This window comes from Aulonocara sp. 'chitande type north' Nkhata Bay, linkage group LG7 (genome assembly GCF_057382095.1).
Source record: "Aulonocara sp. 'chitande type north' Nkhata Bay isolate Kocher_YH1m ecotype deep benthic linkage group LG7, A_spYH_male_GT1.1, whole genome shotgun sequence".
Taxonomy (NCBI): domain Eukaryota; kingdom Metazoa; phylum Chordata; class Actinopteri; order Cichliformes; family Cichlidae; genus Aulonocara; species Aulonocara sp. 'chitande type north' Nkhata Bay.
Window position 1 is genome coordinate 15,159,155 of NC_141350.1, and position 23,622 is coordinate 15,182,776.

The following is a 23,622-nucleotide window of genomic DNA, read 5'->3' on the forward strand; positions in this document are numbered from 1 at the left end:
ATCATCTGTTTATTATAAAAGCTGAGAAAGCGACCAGCATAGTATGGAAACTTCCAAAAATTTAAAATGCATCAAAGAATCGTACATATCATATAAACATAGAAATAGTGTATAAAAGAAAACAAGCACAGACTTCTCCAGATAAACATTTCCTTGTAAATTTTAATTACTGACTGGCTTTTAATAGTTGATACACATTTTAGAGACTTTGAGAAACGTAAACATAATTCTGCACTGCATATACATACAAGGTCTTGAAAAATTGGGTCCCATCTTATCTTAAGAACCTCCTTGTACCATACCACCACAATAGAGCACTTTGCTCTCAGATTGCTGGTTTACATGTGGTTCCTAGAATATTTAAAAATAGAATGGGAGTCAGAGCCTTCAGCTTTTAGGTCTCTCTTCTGTGGAAACAGCTCCCAGTTTGTATTTAGGGAACAGAAACCATTTCTACTTTTAAGATCAGACTTAAAACTTTGCATTTTAAGGAAGCTTATAGTTAGGGCTGGATCAGGTGACTCCTCCCTTATTTGGCTGCCCCTCCCTGAGCCTGATTTTGCTGGATGTTTCTTCCCCTTAAATGGGAGTTTTTTACTTCCTATTGCCGCTAAAATGGTTGATCACAGGGGTTTCTATGATTGATGATTGTTGATCTACCTTGCAGCATAAAGTACATGTAGGTAACTCTCCGTGTGACTTGGCACTATATAAATAAAACTGAACTGAATTACATAATATATCTAATAAAACAACCAGGTTAATAATATTATGTAACTATTTTCCATACAGTCAAAATAGGTGCTTCCACAGAGTTATACGCTTTTGCTGCTCAGTCCTGGAAAAATTAAATTTACCAACAACTTTTAGCAATTTTGACATGGGTCCCCCAAACGGGGGAAATAGCATGAACAAACAAACAAGTGCAAATGATTTTATTAGAAAAATACAAAGAAACCAGTTAAGGTCATATTGCGCAAAGTTCAGGTTAAATACATAGAGATACGTTTAACAAATACATACAATTCAATCTAACACTATATACCAAGAACAATGGAAAGATTCAGGCTATTAACACAAAAACTGAATGTAAATGTGTTAAATTACCATTAGTTTGACTACGATGACCTGGATGACTGAGAACCTTCACAGCCATTAGTTTGTTTCTTTGTTTTTGTGTTTTATCTACGGTAAGCGTAATATTGTCACCTGGACTATCTTCTTGAATTAGTTCAGTGTACATAGCACGTGGACACTTGGGTGCAGTGTCTGTTCACCGTCGGGCGAAGACTATTGGCTAGTAGCGTGGAGGCACTTCCCTCATGGGCCTCCCTTGAGGCTGTGGTGATGCGCCAGTGAGCGGTCAGTGGGTGAAGGAGGGCATCCTGGCGAGTGAGTCAGCCGTTTGGCTTCCCGAAGGGGGATCGACTGTGAAGCGGAGCGGTTCGGGCGAGACATAACACGCCTGGCTCGGAATATATTAGTCCAGACCAGAGCGGATTAGAACGGCTTGGCTTCGCGAGTGTCTCAAGATGCACAGATTAACGGGGAAAACGGGAGAAGACAGCTTAATTGAGATGAGCCCGACAGACTCTTTCAGCGGTAAGTAGCTGAGAGCCAGCGCTGGTCGGCCATGTAAAAAAACGTTTAAAATGTAGCTGAGAGATTTTCAGCCTGCCGAGAAGTTACTGGAGTGAGCTAAGTATTCTCAAGTCTGTACGCCAGACTTTCACAAGCTTGCTAAAATTGAACTACAGCTATAATATGAGACCTTTAATAGTTTAACAATATAAATGAAACTTTCCAGAATGGGTTTTTCCAGCATTTTTAAGTAGCCTTTAAGTCAGCTGACAAATACAATTGTTCTTTGGTTAGCTCTCTCACCGTCAGTTATACAGAGGGTATATTAAAACTTAATTATGTAGCCGTTGCTTCACTGTTGTAAAGCGTTTCCACCCTGGTTATTTCCCCTTTAAGGCTCCAGCCAGCTCACAGTCTGCCTTTCTCTTTAATGGAAGTCACAGTGACTTATGTGCAGCTGGGCTCTGGCAGCTGGCCTGCTTACTGGAAATACTGTGTCACTTACAGACAACCACGTTATCCACCAGCAACAACCCCCAAATCCATCTCTGTTCCCCGCCTATGTAAATTTTAAACCAGTGGCCGGACACGGATTTTATTTACTTAAATTTTTTGCCATTTAGGGATATATTTTAAAGAAAATGTGTGTTGATGATTAAAAGGTGAATCATCCTGAATGCAGAAAACCTTATCAACAATATTAAAATGAAGTGTGTCATTCAAACAGTCTGAAATGAAAGTGATAACCACAGGGCCATCCTCTGTCAGTTTGGTGTTGTGTGCTTATGGTTTGTTGAGATAACGTTGTAACAGAAGCAAAACATATCTCACAGTAGTCACAGATGACTTGGTTATTACAATATAGAAGTACAGATTGTGTCTTTTAGAGTTTGTACGTAAAAATCACAGAGCTGTTCATGATTGTGGGTTTCACACGAACATGCGTTACTGCTTTGTAGCAGCATTGTCTTAAGATGTGAGCTACGTTTTGTAAAGTAGGTGTATGTGTGCATCTGAAACCAACCCCTCTGCAACATGGCAGGTGACTACTGGTTTCCTGTGCGTGTGAGGAAACCAAACAAACTCATCTACTTTCACTATGGGCAAAATGTAGCAGTTTGAGTTGAGTCTAAAACTGTTCATTTAGTCTAGAAAAACAGCTTTAAAATATGGCCTCCACCTGAGTTCAGCTATACCAGTTCTAAGAAGCTAGATCAGTCAAATGAAAGTTGTTTACAGTTTTGACTTTTTGTTGTGACACTTGGGCTTGGTGTAAAATTGATTTGGCGGGAGTTGTTGCCTGACCATATTTGTCGCCGATGTTGCAGTTCATTTGCCATTTATTGTCAGCATGCGCTGTGTTGCAAAGTAGCTTTCGTGTAAATAATCAACGTATACAGTTTTTGACCCCATGAGCCTTTATGGCTCATGGGCTCATAATTTCGTTGTTCTCATGACAATGACAATAAAGTTTCTGATTCTGATGGTTGTGCGGCTAACAGAGCGAGAAAGAGGGAGGGAAGCAGCCTTGTGGCATTTCCACTGATCAGCTGCTCACACTTGAACAAAGCCTCAACTGTAGAGGATATTTAGTGGGAAACGACTCTTGGCATGAATGAACTGGCTAATATTGCACACATTCTTGCGCCCAACTGTGCAAAGAATATCCTCAGCTGTTTGAGAGGCGTTGTCATATGTTGCAAAAGAAATCTATCCAAATGAAAGTCACTTGCTATCTTCTCTCTTTGTGAGAAGCTGAAAGGCTTTAAAGCTGTTGTTCAGAAGCTGAGAAATGAGTTTGTATTTCACTTTTGAAGTGTGTCTTTTATAATAAATGTTTGTAATTTCAGTTTTGCACCACCAAGTTTTACTTTGTTAACTTGGCGTTTAATAATGTAGACAACGGTCTGTGTAGACACTCTTCCTGTGCTGAACCCAGACTAAATATAACCGGAGAGAGAGAGAAACTATCAATTAGAACATTTTCTATTTTAAAACACAGACACAGAGCCCGAGACCTTTCGCTTTATATTTTTTTAGCTGTAGTGGTGCAAGCAGGGCTCCATGTTTGTCTTGCTTTTTCATCTGTCTTTCCATTTGTTTATGTAACTCTTTTCTCAGAATGATCTGGAAAGTTGTAATTACATGCCAAGCAGTGAGCAGTAGGTAAAGTACAACTCAGTTTCAGTTTTATTGTGTAGCCAACGTTCATTTAAAAAAAAAAAAAAAAGACTTGTAGGGGGGCTTTCCAGACGTTTCGGGCATGTTTCCTGCAGTCACTTCTGAAATGGGTGCATATTCATCTCAGTAGCGTCGTTCACTGTTAAGTCACCCTGTTTGCCCCACAAGACCACAAAATGCTGTAAACATATAGACCACAACATGGGCCAAAGTCATTATTCAGGCAGTTGTTTCTGCATTATCCTGGCTGTCTGAGATAACTTTTTTTTGTTGATTCTTATTATTCTTTTACACTGGTAAGAGAGCCGTCTCTTAACTGCTAACTGTGTTTTTAATTTTGTGTTTTATCTTTTTGTCTTGCAGATGATGTAAATGGCTATCACCATCATGCATCATCCAGCACAGGTTCACCGGAGCAGGGACGATCGGAGGTAAAAACCAAACTCACAGCATGCCCTCAGTCACACAGACAATTCTACAAAGCAAGAACTCCATCACTGACAGTCTTTTCACAACAATTCTAAGTAGGATTTTTTATTGTTATTATTGGTACCTTATTTTTTGCATTTTTATGATTGTAGGTGCTTTATTTGTTTTGCAGTACCTGCTATTTAAAGTTATGGAAAAAAAGCCTTTTGCAGGCAGATTTATGGAGCAGAAGGTCCAAGCTTCACATTCAGCTCCCTGCCTATAATCGTGGTTGCAGGAAGCATATTGTGTATAATTACAAAGATTAATCAAGATTTCCTTCCTGCTCTTTATCCACTTCTTCTTTTTTTTTTACCTACCCACCAAAGCAGTTTATTTTGCGTGTATAATACTAGAGATAACTGTACTGAGTTTACTTCCATCTTTTCAGTCCATTCATGCTGTTGTTTCACAACATACAAATGGCAGAAGAGAGTTAGGTATAACTCTAATACTCATGTATTCTCCTCTTTCATACCCTAATTAAAGTTTGCTTTAACGCCCGATGTGCGTGTAGAGAGCTGTGAGTCTCTCAACAACAGCCTGGCCTCGCTGGCTCCCTCTGACCACAGCGACAGTCCACAGTTTGCGCCTCAGACCATAGAGCAAATCAATGCTTTAACTGGGGTAAGACACCAGTCGGGGGCACAGGTCGCTGTTGCTTGTGTCTGTGTCTTCATGTCTCTGTCGTGTCTCATATCTCTGAGCCTCAAACATCTAACTGACTGTGATTGTGCCTGAATCTTCATGTATGAAGTGTTTTTGGACATAATCTGTAAATGTATGTAGATGTAATGTAAGCGTGAAGTGCCTGTTCCCCTCTAAAAGGGTGCCGCTTCTGTTTTAGCGGTATGCTGTTGAATTTTGTTTTGAATCGTTTTGTCAGGCTTTCTCTCACTGTGCACTCGGTTCCTCCACAGTTTTCGAGAAAACGGGCCCTATTCCTGAAGTTTCGTTCCAGGGTATGGCATGGTAAAACAAGCTTGTGTTATGATGCAGAAATGTACGCTATATGTGTGACTACCAGCCACCCATTATCTCCTACCTGCTGCTCAGAGTGTATGCTCATGGTCGAGTTTCTCTAGCAGTATTGGACATTCAGGCTATTAAACCTGGACATCGGAGAAATCAATAAGCATTTCTTGGTAGAGAGCTGATGTTGGCTTTTTGAAGGCATGTTTTGTTTTGCCTGCTGCGAGAAATGGAAACATGCTGTTGTGCGTGTTGATGTATCGTGAGAGTTCATTAAAGGTGAAAAAGGCCTTTTCTCTTGCTTTGTTCTCACCTGTGATTATTGTTGGCCTCACTAAGAGAGCAACAACCCAACCATGTGCCACAGCATAATAGAAGCTGCACATGCAGATTTCCACCTGCCTAACTCTTTTGTGTGTGTGTGTGTGTGTGTGTGTGTGTGTGTGTGGTACAGAACTGTATATGCTGTAATCATGGCCCTACCCTTTGCTCATGACAGGACTGCACTGTGGTGTGGCTAACCATATACTGTACTGAAGGCTTCTGCCTTTGAATCCTCTTCAATATGGCCTTGTTTAAACACTGTGCAACCCATGTTAATGAAAAGTGTGACCTTTTATTCAGAGCAGCCAATCTGCAGGGTAAAAAAGAACATTACATTCTAGGACTACAACTTAGCTGAGCATAAGGTCACATCAAGGAGTTTTAAAGGCAGCACATGTATAAACTGGCTCTGTAGTCATTACAGGGATAGAAATCTTGTTTGACTGCAGACAACACGGTTTAAACTACATGTAACTCTTCAAGAGGTTTGGTTTATGTGCATACTTGTATTATGCCGCTAAACCAGATGTAATTTTCTGCAAATCTGGAGATCCAGCTGGACATCTAGCTCTGCACAAAAGTGCACGTTTCAGAACAAACATGCAGATTGCGATGCTTTATTGCAAGCAGAGAAGCCATTGCAGTGATACAGCAGTCACCATCTACATTCTCCTGTGAAAAAAGGGGCACCTAAAGTACTTTAAACAATATAGCTAATACACCGCCTGGATGTTAGATTGAGTGGTACTAAAATCAAAGTGCATTAGAGAAGGTGGATTAAAAACACAGACTGAGGATAGACGGGGGCGTGTTCTTTGTCAGATGAGTCATCACTGAAGTTGATATACACCATAACCTAAAACATACTTTGGTTTGGACAGCATAGGAGTAACATTCTCTGCTGGTCTCCTACTTCCTCTTAATGTTTCAAATAACTTAATAAAGAAATAAAAAGTAAAAATAACACAATTACGTTTCAATATCAACTAAAGTGTGTTCAGCAACTCCTGTGTATTCCAAACTAATTAAGTGACCTGAAAATAAGAATTCATGGTTAAAATTATCCCTCCACAAAAAAAATAGTACCTTGAAAGTAAGTTGAAAATTTCCACTTACTTTTCTACCCCCTGAAATTGGAAGACTTCTTGTGTTACACCATATTCTACATTTACCCTTCACCATTAAGATAAAAGGGACACGTCGATACGCCCAGTAGTTAGGGGTTAGTTCATAAATGTATAGAAGTCTGTGGCTCTGAGCAGGGGCACGTCCCAGCTGATGCGCCGATTCCATATGGCTGATCTGTAATTACTGTAAATTAGAGAGTTTCTGTAGCAACATCCCAGTTACAGAAAGTACCACCCTGCATTGGTCAGCACGTTCCAGTCCAGGCTGGGAGGCAGTGTAGACCAGCAGTTTGAACGTATGCATAATTTGGAATAAGAGACTGTGACGGTGTTGGAAACGACAAGCTGTACACGTTGAACACGTAGTTCAGTGGCCAGACAGGGTGGTAGATACAGCTGTGGAGCTGAAGCATTTAAAGTATATTTTTGTAGCTGAATTGTGCAAGTTGTCTGAGGCTGTTGACCCAAGGCTACACAGTAGCTACCAGTTTTGGTTTTCTTTATCTCCCCCTTATCACCCTTTGTAGAAAAGATTTCTTCATGTAACTGTTTGACTTTTGCACCAAGAAAACTTGAGATGATGTAATTTGAGGGACAGATATACAGTTCAGTCACATTACCTCCCCCCTTTCCTGATGCTGTGCTCTGATTAGATTAGCTAGCTGGCGGCAGCTATGCTACCCCTCTGCTGATGTCATCTCTAGGACTGTGCTGTGTTTCTCTCCCAGTATCCCTCCTCTTCTTTTATGGATGACTGAGCAAGAAGTGAGGGATTGTCCTGGGAGGTGAGTGGACTGGTTGGCTCCCATTTGGATGGGGATCAGTGGAGTGAGGGTGAGAAAGGCAGTGCTTGCTGGCCTGGACTCTACTCCCAGGAGTAAAGCAGTTTAGCTCTATCAGGCAGCTGGCCTGTTTGCTGCTGCATCGTAACGGTAAAGGGAGTGGACCATGAAGGTAAAGTGCACTTCCTTTCCTCCCTTCCTCCAGAGTGTTGCCGTGATGGCACGGGGCAAAGACACTAGCCAAATATGTGCCTGAAATGGATATTACAGTTTTTATTTTGCTTAATGGTTCTGTGTATTGCCTGTAGTCCTACTGCTGCTGTAATGTGGCAGAGAGAAACACACTATACATAGTTATTTTTAGCTTTCTGAACAGCTGAAGCAGCAACCAGTCATGGGTCCTCTCCTTAAGCACTCCTTTGCGGTCCAGTTTTTGTAGCTTGCTAAGCAACTGCCTCTGTGGGGCTGATACACGTACTTGGAATTTCTTTGGAGGTCAGTGCTGATTACAGAAAAACAGATTATTAAATTGCAGCAATGTTGGAGCCTTAAGTCAGTATGGCTAGTTTTGATCTTCGATATCTGTTTTAGTTTCGCCCTATGATATAACAGGTTTATCGTCTTGTTCAGTATGACTTAAAAACAGACAACAAACAATAAACATCAAAGAAGCTACCCTCCATTTGGCATGTTGTTTGTATTTTGAGTGATAATTATCAGTATTTTGCATTTTTTGCATTAGCTACTAGATGCAAAGCTTGACTTTCTGGTCTGCTGTGGTGACTGCAAAATATCAGTCCCTGTCTATTTATGTGTGTTTAAAATCTCACCTCCTTTGTGTTGTCTCGTTCTAGATTGACAAGCAAAAATACAGTAAGGACTCCGTGTTCTTCCGTGATGGAGTGCGCAGGATCGATTTTGTTCTGTCCTATATTGACGATAAAGATGATCAAAGGAAACAGGTAAGACATTTTCAATCACATTTTTTTTCAGTTATCACTAACTGGACTAACTTATTTTTTTCATGTTTTGCGTATATAATGCTGTTACAGTTGTATGTACAACTGAAAAGAGTCCCATACAATTGCACTCAATATATCTTAGCGCAGTTTAAATGTTGACGTTATTTCCACTGTTAGATTTTAACAGTCCGAGGTGGCTCATACAGGATATCCTGTGGGTTCCTGTGACTCCACAGCATACCATAAATACCACAAAACAGACAAAGCTAGGAAGACTTTTGCTGTCAGCTGTTAATAATCCTGTCAAGGTATTTTCTAATAAGGTGACTTTGACATGTAAATCCATTCTCAAGTCTTTTTTTTTTTTTGTATAAAAATAATTTGTTTTTAAAGTAAGTCCATATGGTTAGTGGCCTGTTTTATTTATTTATTTTGTGGTTTTTGTCTGTGGCCTGTCTCTCTTCCCTCACCGATAGCCAGTCCAGTTAAATGGCAGCCTCTCTCTGACCCAGGTTCTGCTGGAGGTTTCTTCCTGTTAAAAGGGAGTTCTTCCTTCCCACTTCCTTCCTACTTCTTACAATATAAAGTGCTTTGAGGCAACTTTTGTTGTATTTTGGTGTAAATAAAACTGTATTTAATTTAATTGGTTTTGTCTCCAGGATTATTATAGTTAACTAAAACTGAAATCAAAATAAATATTTACCTGCAAAACATCTTAACAAAAAAAAATATATGCAGGAAATATCTTTACATGTATTTTTTTAGTCCGTGTGGTTGAAATTTGTCAGCATAACTAGTCTGAGGCAGTGTTGCTTCATAGGGTTATTGAGACTGGGATGTCACATTTATTTTTTTAACACTTTTTCATATATCTTGCATCTGTCAAATACAATAATGTTTTTAATGTAAAACCAAAGCTAACACTGAAATTCATAAATATTAAAACATTTCCTGCACTAAAAACTAAATTGAAAAGAGCAGGCCCACTGTGCAGGCTAACTGAAACTAAACTGAATTAATGATGTACAAATAAAAAGAAATTAAAAATTCAAAGATATAATAACTCTGCTTTGTCACCTGTTGAGTGCTGAAAGGCTTTCATTGTTTCACACTGAGCTGCTAGCTTTACATGTGAGTGTCAACACTCCACAGCTGACTCCCAGTTTTGCTTACGGCCTCAGTCGGTGAGTCAACAGTTAACCCTCCTGCCTGGTCAGGAAACCACTAATTTTTTCCACTGTATGAGGAAGGGTAAACCGGAGGCCAGTTCCTGTGTGTTATCTGCATGCATTGTTAAACGTGACTCTAAAATTCAGTTCTAACAAGGCGGATTTATTTATTCAATTTTTGTCAGTTTTTTCTGCAGTGATTCAGATAGGTTTAATGTATCAGAAATCCTCTTGTAGAAAATAACTAAGTGTCATATACCGTGAAAGCTTTTGTCATGTTACTGTTAGTTTATTTTCACTACCTGTTCTTTCTGGTAACTGATACTTCCTTGTCCACCATGGTTTATATATCACTTTTGTAGCTGTTTTGTAGCACCTGTGTCTTTTTTACTTACCATGTTTCCATGATTTTCCTCTTAATGTTGCACATATGAGCCGCTTTCTCTCATTATTATTTTATAATGTATTATTTTCTGCTTATATTTTGCTTTTGGCTCAACATACTTAAATTATTCGGCTTTTGTTATTTCACTTGTTATCTAGATGAGGACATATTTTATCATTACTTCTAATAGTATGCAAATATTCCCTACACTGGCTTTGTGGTAATATTTTGTCCATGTGTATTGCCGTTTTCTTCTTCTACTGCTTTAGGAAAGGAGGAGGGTGTATGAATCCAACTTACAGAAAGTCGGCCTGGAGCTGGAGACAGAAGATAAAACTGTAAGCTACCTACTTTCGCCTGCGCTCTTATTCACAAGGGGTCACCACAGTGGGTAGCTCCGCATTAATGAGTTGTCAGAGTGTGTACACCTTGCACAACCCAAAGGGGATTTGTGTCTGCTCCAGGGATTCTTCCAGGGATCTTTTGCTTATACGGCGAATGTGCTGATAAACACAATCCAATTGTGTGTTGTTCACAGTGTGATCAAAAAGCTCTGTCCACGCGTCCATGAAAATCAATAACTTCACCTGATGTAAATATGGCCATTTCCTGTTCAAGATCATCTCTTTGTCCTGTCCAAACTCCGTCCAGCATGGCTCACTGGAAGTCCCATTATGACCAACTGCACTGTGCAGGCTACGATAAACATGCACAGAGGACAGACATAAACTTGTGCATCAAATACACCCAAATTTATTGTAGACGGTTATAAACTGTGAGAGCTGGGTCTCTGTCTATAACCAGCTGTTTTCAATCAAGATGTCCAAAGCTTACAAGCTTGAAAGCAGCATATTAAGTGAAAAGTAGGATCAGGTATTTGCTCATCTTTCAGGGGGCTTTGAACCTTGAGTTTGTCCAGAGAGTGCGATTATGGACATACTATCAGGGACAGCATTCAGGGAAACCACCTGAAGTGTGGTGTGTACCAGTGTGTGCTAAGTTCACGCTGAGTTTTTTCACTTAAAATGTCGGCTGCTCCCCACATTTGGTTCACTGTAATCTCATCCACTTTTTGAAAATGAGAATCAAGTTCACACGCTACAAAAGAGGCAGAATGACTTTAAAGGGATAAGTTTGAGGGGACTTGTGATCTAAAAACACACACTTGCACTGAAAACCATTTAGACGAAAAGATGATATCTACAACAAAAGTTGTTTTTTTTTTGAGCAGATTCCCAGATTGTTTTGCTTTTTGATCACTCACAATATGTCATAAGACCTTAATGCTATTTAGTGAACAAACTAAGAGCTATAGATATAAAACCTGTCACTTTTCAGCGATGTCCTTTTTTTTTTTTTTTTTTTTTACACTCATTATACTGTAATATACATTTCTATACACCACAAACACAGTGCTAATATTACTTACTGTCATTATTATCAGGAGTCAGAGGATGGAAAGACTTATTTTGTCAAGATCCATGCTCCGTGGGAAGTACTGGCCACATACGCAGACGTGCTGAAAATCAAGGTTCCTTTCAAGGTCAACGATATCCCAGACAACAGCGAGATCCCCATGAACTGGCTGTCGACGCCTTTCCGTCTGCCGGGGCACATCATGAACCCTGAGCCAGACTATTTCACAGCTCCATTCAACAAGAGCAAGTCTGACTTCTTCCTTATCGAAGACAAAGAGACGTTCTTCCCTCCTTCTACTCGCAACAGGATCGTAAGCACGCTTATCTTGTTTGTCACCTTGAAGTTCTAAAAATACTCTGGCATTCAGAACTGAATTAGGTTCAAAAATGCAACAATAACATTTTTCCAACAGAGTTATTTAAGTAACTAACCTTCCAGCATAGAAGGTTATGTTTTATAAGACCAATTTATTTTGTTTCTGTCTTCATGAACAGGTCTACTATATCCTGGCACGCTGTCCATACTTTAAGGATGAATGTGGGGATAGAGACAAGAAGGGAATCAAGAGGTTGCTCAACAATGGGACCTACACTGCTGCCTTTCCTCTGCATGATGTGAGTTTTTTCTACTCCAGTTTAGACATTTCTTAATCATTTTTTAGTGGAATATACGCCTATTGTTTTTGAATAGTAACATCTATTCATACAATGAATGACAGTGATCTGTGTCTTCTGTGTGTCTTCAGTCAAGGTACTGGACAAAGTCAAAGGATCCCAACTGCGAAAGTGAAAGATTCAGTCTCTACAAATACTGGGCCAAATTCTTTTGTTTCTTCAAGGAGCAGCCCCTCAATCTTGTGAGGTAAGCCCTCAACACAAAGTACTTGTCTTTGCTTTCTTAAAATATCTGGTTTAATATGTTCAAAAAATTAATTCACAGTAAAGAAGGGAATACACAAACAAAAAGGAAGCAAGCAAAAAATGTGCCTATTATTGATAATTTAATGCACAGCCAAACAACTCTTGTTTCTTTTTAAAAAGAGTGCAGGTGTTGGGAATTTTGTTCATTCAAAATCCATAAAAGCTGCACAGAAACATGAAACACTACGTGGGTTAAAATAAGCATGAGGATAAAATGAGACCAGCTTTCTGTTTGATTGGTTGTTTACAAAGTTAAAAGGGTCTCCAAACCCTTCTTAAATATTTCTTATCTTTCAGTACGTTTTCAATTTTTTTCTACAGATTAACCTCATTTGTTTTATCATTTGTTCAATGAGTTTTTTTCAAAAACGGTGTTTTCTTTGGATACACACTAAGCAGAAATACTCATTATCCAATCTGACATCAGAATGAATGCAATAATTACTGTTTTTCAACTTTCAACAGGAAATATTATGGAGAAAAGATAGGTATTTATTTTGCGTGGCTGGGTTTCTACACTGAGATGCTGTTCTTCGCTGCTGTAGTTGGGACAATTTGTTTCGTTTATGGATTCCTGACATACGATGACAATGAATGGAGGTGAGTTTTTATCATCAGACAGATTCAATTACATCATTAGTTTTTTTTATGTTAATAATATAATCATCTCTTTCATTTAAAATATCCTTTGTTTCCTCTACAGTAAAGAAATATGTAGTGAGGAAATCGGAGGCAATATTGTCATGTGTCCCCTTTGCGACCAAAAGTGTACCTACTGGAGACTCAACATAACATGCAACTCCTCGTGGGTGAGTAATTGTTGTACTTATCATGATTCATCTCTACCCACAATATGTGACATTTAAAGAGCGAATGCAGCTTAATGTCATCAAATCAGTTCTCAGTTACCTCACTTTTTCTTCAACATGTTCTCTTTCAGCAATCACACCTATTTGACAATGTGGCAACTGTGTTTTTTGCCATATTCATGGGGATTTGGGGTGAGTAAATGTGTCGCTTCTCTGCTTTTAGCATTTTTAAGTCCAGTGCTCCACCTAGTGGGATTATCAGTCGTTCAGAATAACTGTTAAATAATTTACATGCTTGGACTGCAGCCCTAAACTTTTTAGCTAGTGTAGTTGTATGTGAGAACACAAAGCTGGGTGATGTGCAGCTGTGCTCACGTGAGAATAAAGCAGGTAACTGTCCAGAGACTTCACAGTGAGTTCATGCATGCCATCATGTCCTGCCTTCTGTGTGCTCTACCTGGGCAAGCAGCTAAAACCATGTGGGGTATTTTCAGTGAGGAAGAACTTGTCTCCTGTTACATGCCACTTGTCAATGTCTGGACTTGTTTATTGCTCACTGCCCTGGCTTCATGAATGAAAATAGCTGCTAGCTGCTAACTTTTCTGAATTTAAAGGACGTGTCAAAAAACTTTTAGTCAGAATTTTTAGGTCTAAAATGAGCAGTTTTACACCACATGTAATGAGTTGTCAAAGCAGTAAGCAAAACTTTAAACAAAATGCCTTTGTAAGCCAGGCAATATTCTTAGTTGATTAAATTAATTTGAAATAAGTTTGTGTGACGTTGGTACGTCTCTGCAGTGACGCTGTTTCTGGAGTTCTGGAAGAGGCGGCAGGCGCGTCTGGAGTACGAGTGGGATCTGGTTGACTTTGAGGAGGAGCAACAACAGCTGCAGCTTCGGCCAGAGTATGAGACCAAGTGCACCAACCGCAAGCTGAACCGCATCACTCAGGTGTTTGTGTGCTCATGAAACACTAATATCCTGTATAATCCTGTTGTGATATAAAGCCACACAAGGTTTTGCCAGGCTAAGTGTCCTTGATGACACATTTCAAACCCCCTTGTATTAATTGTTTATAAACTGGTTGCACTCATTTATGAGGTGCTTTCATGGCTTAAATCAAAACTCTTTGAGAACATAGTTATTTAGCTAAATTATTAGCGGCTGTGACACAGAATTTACGAGAGTTCTATAATTTGCCATGACCACATCCTGCTCGTCTTTAGGAATCAGAGTGGGTTCTTGAAAGGACTGCTACAGATGTAATGGGAAAATTGTTTCTGTGCTGGGCCAGCGTGATCCTCTGGGTAAGGGGGGGGAGGGGTACTCAACGTGAAATGCCAGCTTGATGAGGAGAAGGCTTTGTTGTGATGTAGTTTGTAGATAACAGATATTTCTGGAAAGACTCGGAGGCACGGGTTTCCTTCTCCACCACATTTACTGATTGTCTGCTGGTGGATTATTCTGTTGGAGGTTTTTAAGAGCAGAAAATCACTCAATGAAAGAATTGGACTCAGGCTAATACAATTACAATTACTAGCTCTGCTTCACTAGTGAGGGTTCAGGTAATTCAAGGAACGTGGCCTTTTAGAGCTCCTTTTCAGGATATAACAAAGGGTGACTGACTTCTGTGTCCGTGCTTTGCTTGCTTATAATTTAGGAAATGGAGCCTTACTTACCCATAACAAGCAAGTGTGCACGCATATGCCTGTCTGGAGCTACCGTCCTGTTGTGGGTGAGCATAGTATCTTTGGTACAATTTATCTGTTTCCATCTTTCCATCTGTGCATCAACCTGATGTCATTTGTCCTTACTAAGAAACTGTTCATTATAATCATCATTATTACCAAGGCTAGTATGTATAAAATGAGCCCTAAAGACAAGTTGGGAGCTCAGGCTGTTACAGTTTCACTTTGTTTGTGCTTGGTACTTGTGCATGGTCTGATTTTACGAATACTGGCAAAATTATATGAATGTTTGAACTGTGAGCCATTGAAAGTTTATACATACTGGTCCAAACCTCATTACTGTTGTATTTTTGTTTGTAAAGCCCTGTAATATGTCACTGAGCTAATGAGAAGAATATGGCCTGACTTTTTCCAAGAGGCATGTGTGCACACTTCAAGTTTGACATTTAATACTAACATGTCCCGCTTTGTGGAAAAACGAGCTCTCGCTCTTTGCAAAGATGTCTGCATGATTCGTTTGGTGTTCTCACTCCAGTTCTGTCTTTTGATTTTCCTGTGCCATGTTGTAGTTGTCTTTCATTTTGCTTTCATGTTTTCTCTGTCCTGAAGATCTCATTGATCATTGCCTGCATCATTGGGGTCATAGCATACCGCTTGGCGGTATACGCATCCTTTGCTAGCATCATGAAGAACAATACCGCCACCAACCTGGACGTGGTTGCCCCCTACGTCACCCCACAGCTGGCCACTTCTGTCACTGCCTCTTGCATCAACTTTGTTATCATCATGATCCTCAACCTCTTGTATGAGAGAGTGGCTATTAAGATCACTGACATGGGTGAGGGGCCACAGCAGGTTTTCTGTGTCTATATGTCCACACGTCAGTTCACATCATCAAAGTTTTCGACTGATAAAATGTGGAAGTGTATTAAAAACAAATGTTTACTGTTTTATAGAAATTCCAAAGACCCACGTGGAGTATGAGAACAAACTGACAGTGAAGATGTTCCTCTTCCAGTTTGTCAACTATTACTCTTCCTGCTTCTACGTGGCCTTCTTTAAGGGAAAGTTTGTTGGCTATCCTGGAAATTATACCTATATGTTTGGAAGCAGCAAACTGAGGAATGAAGAGGTACTAGATATATCTACGTTATATAGAATCATACTGGTTTTTGAGCTTCGGCCTGAATTTTTGTCAATGTTTGCTCTTTTCCATCTCTTTTCTACCTCGACCTGTGGGCACTCAGTGTGAACCTGGTGGTTGTCTGATTGAGCTGACCACCCAGCTGGTGATAGTGATGACTGGTAAACAGGTGTGGGGCAACATCCAAGAAGCTCTCGTTCCGTAAGTACAAACAAATACATGCAAGTACGCAGTTCATCGGCATCCACAATAAATGCCTTGTAATCTGCGGTGGTGGGGCCACTGTAAATGTAGCCTCGATGCTTAGAGTGATCTCTCCAAATAAGAACTTTTTTTAATCTTTATCTTACCTAACCAGTTTGCAATTTGGCTCAACAAAGTACACAAAGTAATGTCAACATAAATCCACTAAATAGTACTCAAGAGCTGGTCCAGAATTTGATGTGTGAACTGTGCTGTGATTTTAACCTAAAAAAGATTGTTACTAATTACATGATTCAAATAAAGAGAAAAACATTTTTACATTACTATTTATTTTTATTTCACTTATTTATAAAGCACATTTAATAACAACAGACAGTTGACCAAAGTGCTGTAAAAAGTAATAATTAAACAATAACATTAACATCATCAAACAGGTAAGAAAATTCGAATAAAAAATTGGTAACTCTTATACAGGATAGAAAGCCAGCGAGAAAAAATATGTTTAAGATGGGATTTAAAAAGAGTAACAGTTGGGGGCTTTCTAATGTGGAGGGTTAGATCGTTCCACATTTTCAGCACCACAACTGCAAATGCCTGATCCCCCTCTATGAACCATTCTAGACTTGTGTAAGGTAAGGAGCAAATGACCACTTGATCGAAGGGCTGTAGAGGGTGTATAAATCTGCAAAAGGTCAGACAAATAGTCTGGTGCTTGGCCATTTAGCACTTTATAAGTCAAAAGTAAGATTTTAAATTTAATTCTAAAACGCACCGTAAGCCAGTGAAGAGAGGCAAGCACCGGGGTAATATGTTGGGGTCTGTTCATACGGGTCAAAAGGCGGGCTGCAGCATTTTGTACGAATTGGAGCCATGCCAGACTGGACTGAACGACACCAACGTATAGCGAATTACAGCAGTCCAGTGGAGGACTACATGGATTGCTCGTTCCAGGTTTTTAAAGGATAAAAATGATCTCGCCTTGGATAAGAGCCTTAGTTTAAAAAAGGACCTCTGAACAACTGAATTAATTTGTTTCTCAAATGTAAGTTTGTTATCCAAGAAAACCCCCAGGTTTTTTACGTGTGTTTTAATAAGTTACAAAAATCTAAATCTGGGCCATTAAAGTTACAGCTTAGTCCAAAAATAATTACTTCAGTTTTGTCCTCATTAAAGGTAAGAAAATTTGAGACCATCTGGGTTTTAACTTCGTCAAGGCATTTGAATAAAGATTCCATGAGAGTGGAGGTGTTTCTATTGAGCCGAAGATAAATCTGGGTGTTGTCAGCATAAGAGTGGTCTGATTTGCTTGAAATTCTGTAGGTTACATTTTATAATGCTGGACAAGTTTTTACTATGATGCTTAAATGTTATTTTAGAGTCCAAAGTGAGCTCAGGATATTAAAACGTATTTACAACCTCAGCTCCTTGCAGTGTAATCATATCTGTATGAAACTTCGAGAAATATAGTTCTCTCCTCACCACCATTGTTTGTGGTTCAATACAACCTCCAATTTGGCTGTGTGAAAGGGATTACTTTTTCCTAATAGCACTCTATCGCCCCCTTGTGTCGCATAGGTGGCTGATGAACTGGTGGGGCAGCAGGAAGGCACGAAGTCACCCGGAGAGTCTGTACAGCCGCTGGGAGCAGGACTACGACCTGCAGGGCTTTGGGCAACTAGGCCTCTTCTATGAATACCTGGAAATGGGTAAAGATCCAGTACACAGTCAGACTATTACACACATTACTAATGACAGATTATTGAGAAATATTACTATTATACCAGTGATGTGTTAGTATTGACCTCAACAAGAAGCTGAGCTCTACAAAATATATATTCACCTTCAGTAAAAGAATAGGGTGGATGTATGGATTGATTGGTGGACTGGAGTGATCCACGTCATCCTGCAGATGGTGCTGTTTCATTTATGTCTCTTCCCATTTTCATTCCTCTCTGTGTCTCAGTGATCCAGTTTGGTTTCATCACACTGTTCGTTGCCTCCTTTCCCTTGGCACCCCTGCTGGCACTTATCAACAACATCATTGAGGTTAGAGTGGATGCCTGGAAGCTCACGACGCAGTTCAGACGCCCTGTAGCAGCCAAGGCCCACAGCATAGGAGCCTGGGAGGAAATCCTTGGTGGGATAGCCGTACTCTCTGTAGTCACAAATGTGAGTGCTGGTCTTACTTCAAAATGTTTTGGCAGACACATTATGTTTATTTAACTAAACAGACTAACATAATTTCTTTGCTTGTTATAGGCATTCATCGTGGCCTTCACCTCTGATATGATCCCACGGCTAGTGTACATGTATGCCTACCGTACACACGATGAGCTGAATATGAAAGGCTACATAAACAACAGCCTGTCAGTGTTTAACATCTCTCAGTTCTCCCAAGAAGAAAGGCCTGAGGAATATCCATCCTGGTTCAACAGCAGTATCACAACATGCAGGTGTGTGTAATTACGAGATGGAGAGAGCAGGACTGTGGCTTTATTGTCTTTTGTGTAATCTATATATTCAAATATTACAATTATTTTACTAAAATTAAAGTTGAGTCACATTGCAGAAATATTACCAATATACCCGTGATATGTTAGTATTGACTGTATTTAGACAGTAATACAAGACACCTGCTGGTATGCAGGGCCTTTAATTCTTGAAAATGCGTAATGTGATCTGCTTCTTTGTACCATAATATTATTTAATTCTTCTTTTTTTCTTATTTTTCTTATATCTATCTATATCTATAGATAGATATATAGATATAGATATATGGTGGGACAATAATGAACGTTAGTGACATTTAAGATGGCCAAATATTGAGTTGAGTTTATATACAAGTAACTCCTGTGAGCAAAAAGTCAGATGTTATGCTGCTCTAAACACCAGGCTTGGAAAGGTTTTTTTCTACTCCTGACTCTGTGTAATTTCATAGACGGCAGATATCATTTATATGGTCATCTACAGTGCAGCACTCTGGCAGCCAGTCAGATCAAAGTTGGCCTAAAGAGAATGTGGTTTTTAAGGTAAAGAAGCTAAAACAATGTGTTTTAATCAGTAAATGAACTAAAGTGCTGCACAAAAAGCTTCTTTTTTTTTTTGAGAGTTAAAGTATAACAATATAAAGCTGGAGGTTAGTGTGACAATTCTCCTTTGTGAATAACAATAAATAATCTTGAATTGGGAATCACAGTTTGTTTAAAAATCTGCAAGAAATCAAAATACGTGATGTGTTGCTGCTCTGCAGGTATCGCGATTACCGCTATCCTCCTGACGATAAGAAGAGGTACGAACACAACATGCAGTTCTGGCATATTTTGGCTGCCAAGCTGGCTTTCATCATCATCATGGAGGTAACACCAGCACTTAATGACCTTTTAAGCTTCACATTTTTAAGCTTCTTCTTGACCTGGTCTTATTTCACTGATTGTGTCCTCTTCCTCTGCAGCATGTTGTGTTTATGGTCAAGTTCTTTGTGGCCTGGATGATTCCTGATGTTCCATCTGACGTGAGGGCTCGAGTAAAGAGAGAGCGCTACCTGGTCCAGGAGTACCTCCACAACTATGAAGTGGAGAAATTGAAGATCCAGCTCAGCCAGAACAGCAACAGTGACTGCACCTGCACACCCATGATCTACCCATCTTTATCCAAACATGAGGTGCTATCAGAGTGCCTCTAGCCCAGCAAGCTGCTGGTCAGTCAGTCGAACACAGTGACATAGATTTCCCTGCTTGTGTTTTCTGATACTGACCACCAGTTTGCTGCAATGCCATGACACTTGCTAAAGTGCTAGACCTCTTGTTCTTTACTCACAGCCATCCCTCTTCTGCTAATCAAGCAATAGCAGAAGATCACACAGGTGAAAGACCAAGTCTCCATGCATGCTGAAAGTTTGAGACACTTGACTTTAAACGTCTGTCGCATATTTATGATTTCTCACTCTCTGTGTTCTAATTGTGGTGTTGAGGATGATCACAAATTTGGTTTAAGGAAAGACAAAATCTTATACACTGTGTGTCAACCAGAGAGCTTTCTTATGTTCTAAATACAAGCCTATTTATTGTTAAGTGCCACTATGAGTAACCAAAGATTCGATGCCTTAATGTGTAAAGCATATGTTGTCATTGGTGTGTCAGTCAAATGATAACTAATGTAGTTTTAAGGCAGAGTTTGCTTATTCTTGAATATTTTTTACTGTATGTGCAGCTTTGTAGAGCCACACAATAGAAATTCACGTTCAGCTCTATTGTTTGTTTGTTTCTGTTTTTACTGTGAGCATTGTTTATTTCTCTGCATCAAGGTCGCAGCACAACTTTAACAAAACCTTTCCTGTTCTTCACGCCACTGGCAGTTAGGAGGCCCAAGCACATTTTTTGCTATATGCTCACATTGGCCTCGACAGTTTCTGCAGGCCCAAACCTGACATGTGAAGTAGCTACTTTGTTTTTTTTTTCTTTAAATGAACGGAACTCTGTGCTGCTGTTACCGCTGTGGCGATGGACAGATTTTGTCCTGCAGTGGCCAGTTTTTCAGCCACAGAAGCAGCAGCTGGTGCATGTTGAATGTTGACAGTCCGCCCCATTCTTGGAGATGGGAGTGAAGAGATCCCTTTTTAATGTGCCTATGTTTACCAACACAGAGCTAATGAAAGCCGGGCCTCACCTACTGAACTATGTTTGCTCCATTACACAAAGCACATCAGCCATCACCGCCTTCTTGTGCTTCTGGCTTCCTCAGCAGTGTCTTTGTAGAGAAGGAAAGACACACATTTTGTTTTTTGGTTGTTTTTTTGTTGTTGTTGCACAAAGCACTTAATGAAACATGACTACCGAGATATAAACATGTAAATGTAATTCTTGTCATGACACTACAGATTCATGAGCAGTGTTTTGAAGTGTGTGCGAGTAACTGTTCCTTTAAATGGAACAGGAGTCGTGCTGTAGGTAAGGAGTTCAATGTTCTTTTAAATGTTAACAAGAAGATTAGAGATGATATGAAGGACATTTCACATTATGTGGTTATATAGAGACATGAGAAATATCTGTTTCTGAAGTATTTGAATTTAAGTAGCTGACTGGTTGTGCTGTAGACTCTGTTTGAGGTGTATTTACCTGTGACCACCTTACTGTTACATTTTGCCTTACTTATTATGTCTTCCTAGTTGAACCAGTGCCTGTTAATGCCTTAATGCATCTAGTACTTTCCCTTTTGTGTGTAATTCCCCTTTATTTATCTTTCATGCTCACTTTCTTCCCTCCTGTATTTCATTTGTTTTGCTATAATAGGTCAAATGTCCACGCTTACAGAAAAAGGTGAAGGAGTTTACTGTTTCCTTATAGTTTAAATTTGTTTTTTCTATTTTCTTATGTTATTTTTGTAAACCAGTCCTATATCCAAAATGTGTAATGTACCAAAAAAATAAAGAAAGTACTAATTAAACTTGAGCATTTGTTTGACACGTTTGGACCGATGCTGCCGACCAGCAGCTCTTGTGCCGAGGACATCAAAGTTGCTTTTCACAGAACAGATGGCCGGAGAGAGAGCACTGATAACTATTCAGTGTTTGCTCGCACTGGTGGGTGTGTTTTACACCAAAATATGTTGGCAGGGTTGTTTCACTTGGCACTGTGCAGATCCTACTGTAACAAAGACATGGGGAACAGTCCGGTTCAGGTAGGTTGTAAAGACTCAATGTGATTTTAAATGTGTATCAATTAAAGATGAAACTGTGAATCAACTGAAATATTTTTCAGCTCTGTGATTAGGGCTTATATGACTATCATGTTGTTCGATGAGGATGAATACTTCTAGTGTAGCCTAGATTCTGTATATGAGCCCAGTAAACAAATCGGATTGATAGTTTAGATGATGATGTATTTAAATGCCAATGAGCTGGACACTGTGCTTGTGGTCATCCAGACTCCAGAGGAAGACTTTTGTGATCTGGACACCCATCATGGTTTAACTGTGGTCGAGCTCTACATTATGCCCGCCTCCTTCCTGACTGTGCTTATCCTCGGGCTTCCCCTCAACCTGCTCTCCCTGTGGGTTTTCACCGTGCGGCTGCAGCGATGGACCCGCAGCACGGTGTTCCTCTTCAACCTGACCTTAGCTGACACCTCCTGGCTCCTGGCCTTGCCTTTCCTCATCCATTACCATCTGAACCACATGTACTGGAACCAGGGGCTGCCGCTCTGCATTGCTGTGAGGATGTTTTACCACAACTACTTCTACCTCAGCATCTTCTTCGTCACCTGCATCAGTGTGGACCGATACCTGGCCATCGTACACCCACTGCGCTCTCTAGTGCTGCTCGATCGGCGGAAGGCCTGTCTGCTGTGCGCGGCCGTGTGGACGGCCACGCTGCTCCTAAGCATACCTGTTGCCCGGATGACTCTGATCCAGACTTGCCCCGGAAGCAACCGCACCGTGTGCACCCTGTACGTACTGCTACGTGAAACAGGGGAGAGCCTCCCTTATTCCCTCATATGCTCCATTATCGGCTTCCTCTTCCCGCTGCTCGCCATCTGCTACTGCGGCCTGCGCAGCATCAGAGAGCTTCGCCGTCGACCTCTCCACCCCGATCACCTCAACAAGAAACTGCGGCTCAGGCGGCTGCTGGGCGCAGTGCTAGTCATATTTTCGTCGTTTTACCTGCCCTATCACCTGAGCCGCAACGCTGCCGTCGTGATACGGGCGATCTACCCCGACAGCCCCGCCTCCTGGCGACCCGCAGACACGGCCTTCGTCCTGGAGATGTGTATTTGCGGCCTCATTACCTGCGTTAACCCCTTGTTCAGCTGCCTTACAGGACGCCAGTTTAGGAATGAGTTTTACGGCACGATTGCTGCCATGTTTCCACGTTGTCCACGCATGCAGGCAACATCTAAAGGGACCCAGATGAACCTTAGGAAAAGGCAGGAGGTGTCCAGTGTTGCACCTGTGCGCGCACTGCCTGCACCTAGACCTTAATGAGGAATTTGATTAAATGTTTTTCTTTTTTTGTGTAAATGTGTCAGAGATCACAAACCGCTGTGAGCCCTCCCCTCCCCTCCCTTTCTTAAGTGGCAATATCGGATACATACACTGCAAAGAACAATGGTTTCTGGTCTCCTTTATCTAGTCTGTTATCTGTGAAGGTTGCTCTGCTTCTTACACAACACTGCCTCTGCGTGGTTGACTGCGTGCTGTACTTTCTTCTGGTTCTGCGTGCGTGAATAGCAAATCTTTTAAATAAACAAATGAATTCAAATACAAATAGTGAGCTGATATCTTTGTTGGATTTTAGCAAAAGCAAGGCTTTCAGCATGTTTTGTTTTGTTTTTCACAAACTATCTCAGCCTCAGATTTAAGCCGACGAAGACCAGCCCAGTGCTCGAGAGCTTGCCCTTTTATAAGTTGTCTGGAATCATCTTGAAACTATCTTCTCCTGAATTAGAAAATAGGGAAGGGTGGGGAACGATTATGCAGTTGACAGCCGTAGCT

At 40.4% G+C, this 23,622-nt stretch overlaps 2 protein-coding genes across 5 annotated transcripts; both read left to right on the forward strand.

Moving 5' to 3' along the window:
• Positions 1 to 1,306: 1,306 nt before the first annotated feature.
• ano5a (anoctamin 5a) lies at positions 1,307 to 21,576 on the forward strand. 4 transcript variants are annotated; one of them, XM_086298883.1, is made up of 22 exons: positions 1,307 to 1,602; positions 4,126 to 4,193; positions 4,720 to 4,857; positions 5,151 to 5,192; positions 8,290 to 8,397; positions 10,221 to 10,289; positions 11,396 to 11,680; positions 11,865 to 11,984; positions 12,116 to 12,231; positions 12,756 to 12,890; positions 12,994 to 13,099; positions 13,231 to 13,291; positions 13,898 to 14,049; positions 14,325 to 14,405; positions 15,396 to 15,624; positions 15,743 to 15,918; positions 16,034 to 16,131; positions 17,710 to 17,840; positions 18,098 to 18,303; positions 18,394 to 18,587; positions 19,385 to 19,490; positions 19,586 to 21,576. In XM_086298883.1, exons 1-22 carry the CDS (start codon positions 1,533 to 1,535, stop codon positions 19,814 to 19,816), a joined length of 2,922 nt encoding a protein of 973 aa, XP_086155009.1. In that variant the 5' UTR covers positions 1,307 to 1,532; the 3' UTR covers positions 19,817 to 21,576. The 4 variants fall into 4 exon arrangements, with proteins under 4 accessions (XP_086155009.1, XP_086155006.1, XP_086155007.1 ...); XM_086298880.1 differs by lacking the exons at positions 4,720 to 4,857; positions 5,151 to 5,192 and having other exon boundaries at positions 1,311 to 1,602; XM_086298881.1 differs by lacking the exons at positions 4,720 to 4,857; positions 5,151 to 5,192; positions 14,325 to 14,405 and adding an exon at positions 14,759 to 14,833 and having other exon boundaries at positions 1,312 to 1,602.
• Positions 21,576 to 23,565, forward strand: LOC147324823 (succinate receptor 1-like). The gene is made up of 2 exons (XM_086298923.1): positions 21,576 to 21,810; positions 22,057 to 23,565. Exons 1-2 carry the CDS (start codon positions 21,607 to 21,609, stop codon positions 23,107 to 23,109), a joined length of 1,257 nt encoding a protein of 418 aa, XP_086155049.1. The 5' UTR covers positions 21,576 to 21,606; the 3' UTR covers positions 23,110 to 23,565.
• Positions 23,566 to 23,622: the final 57 nt, after the last annotated feature.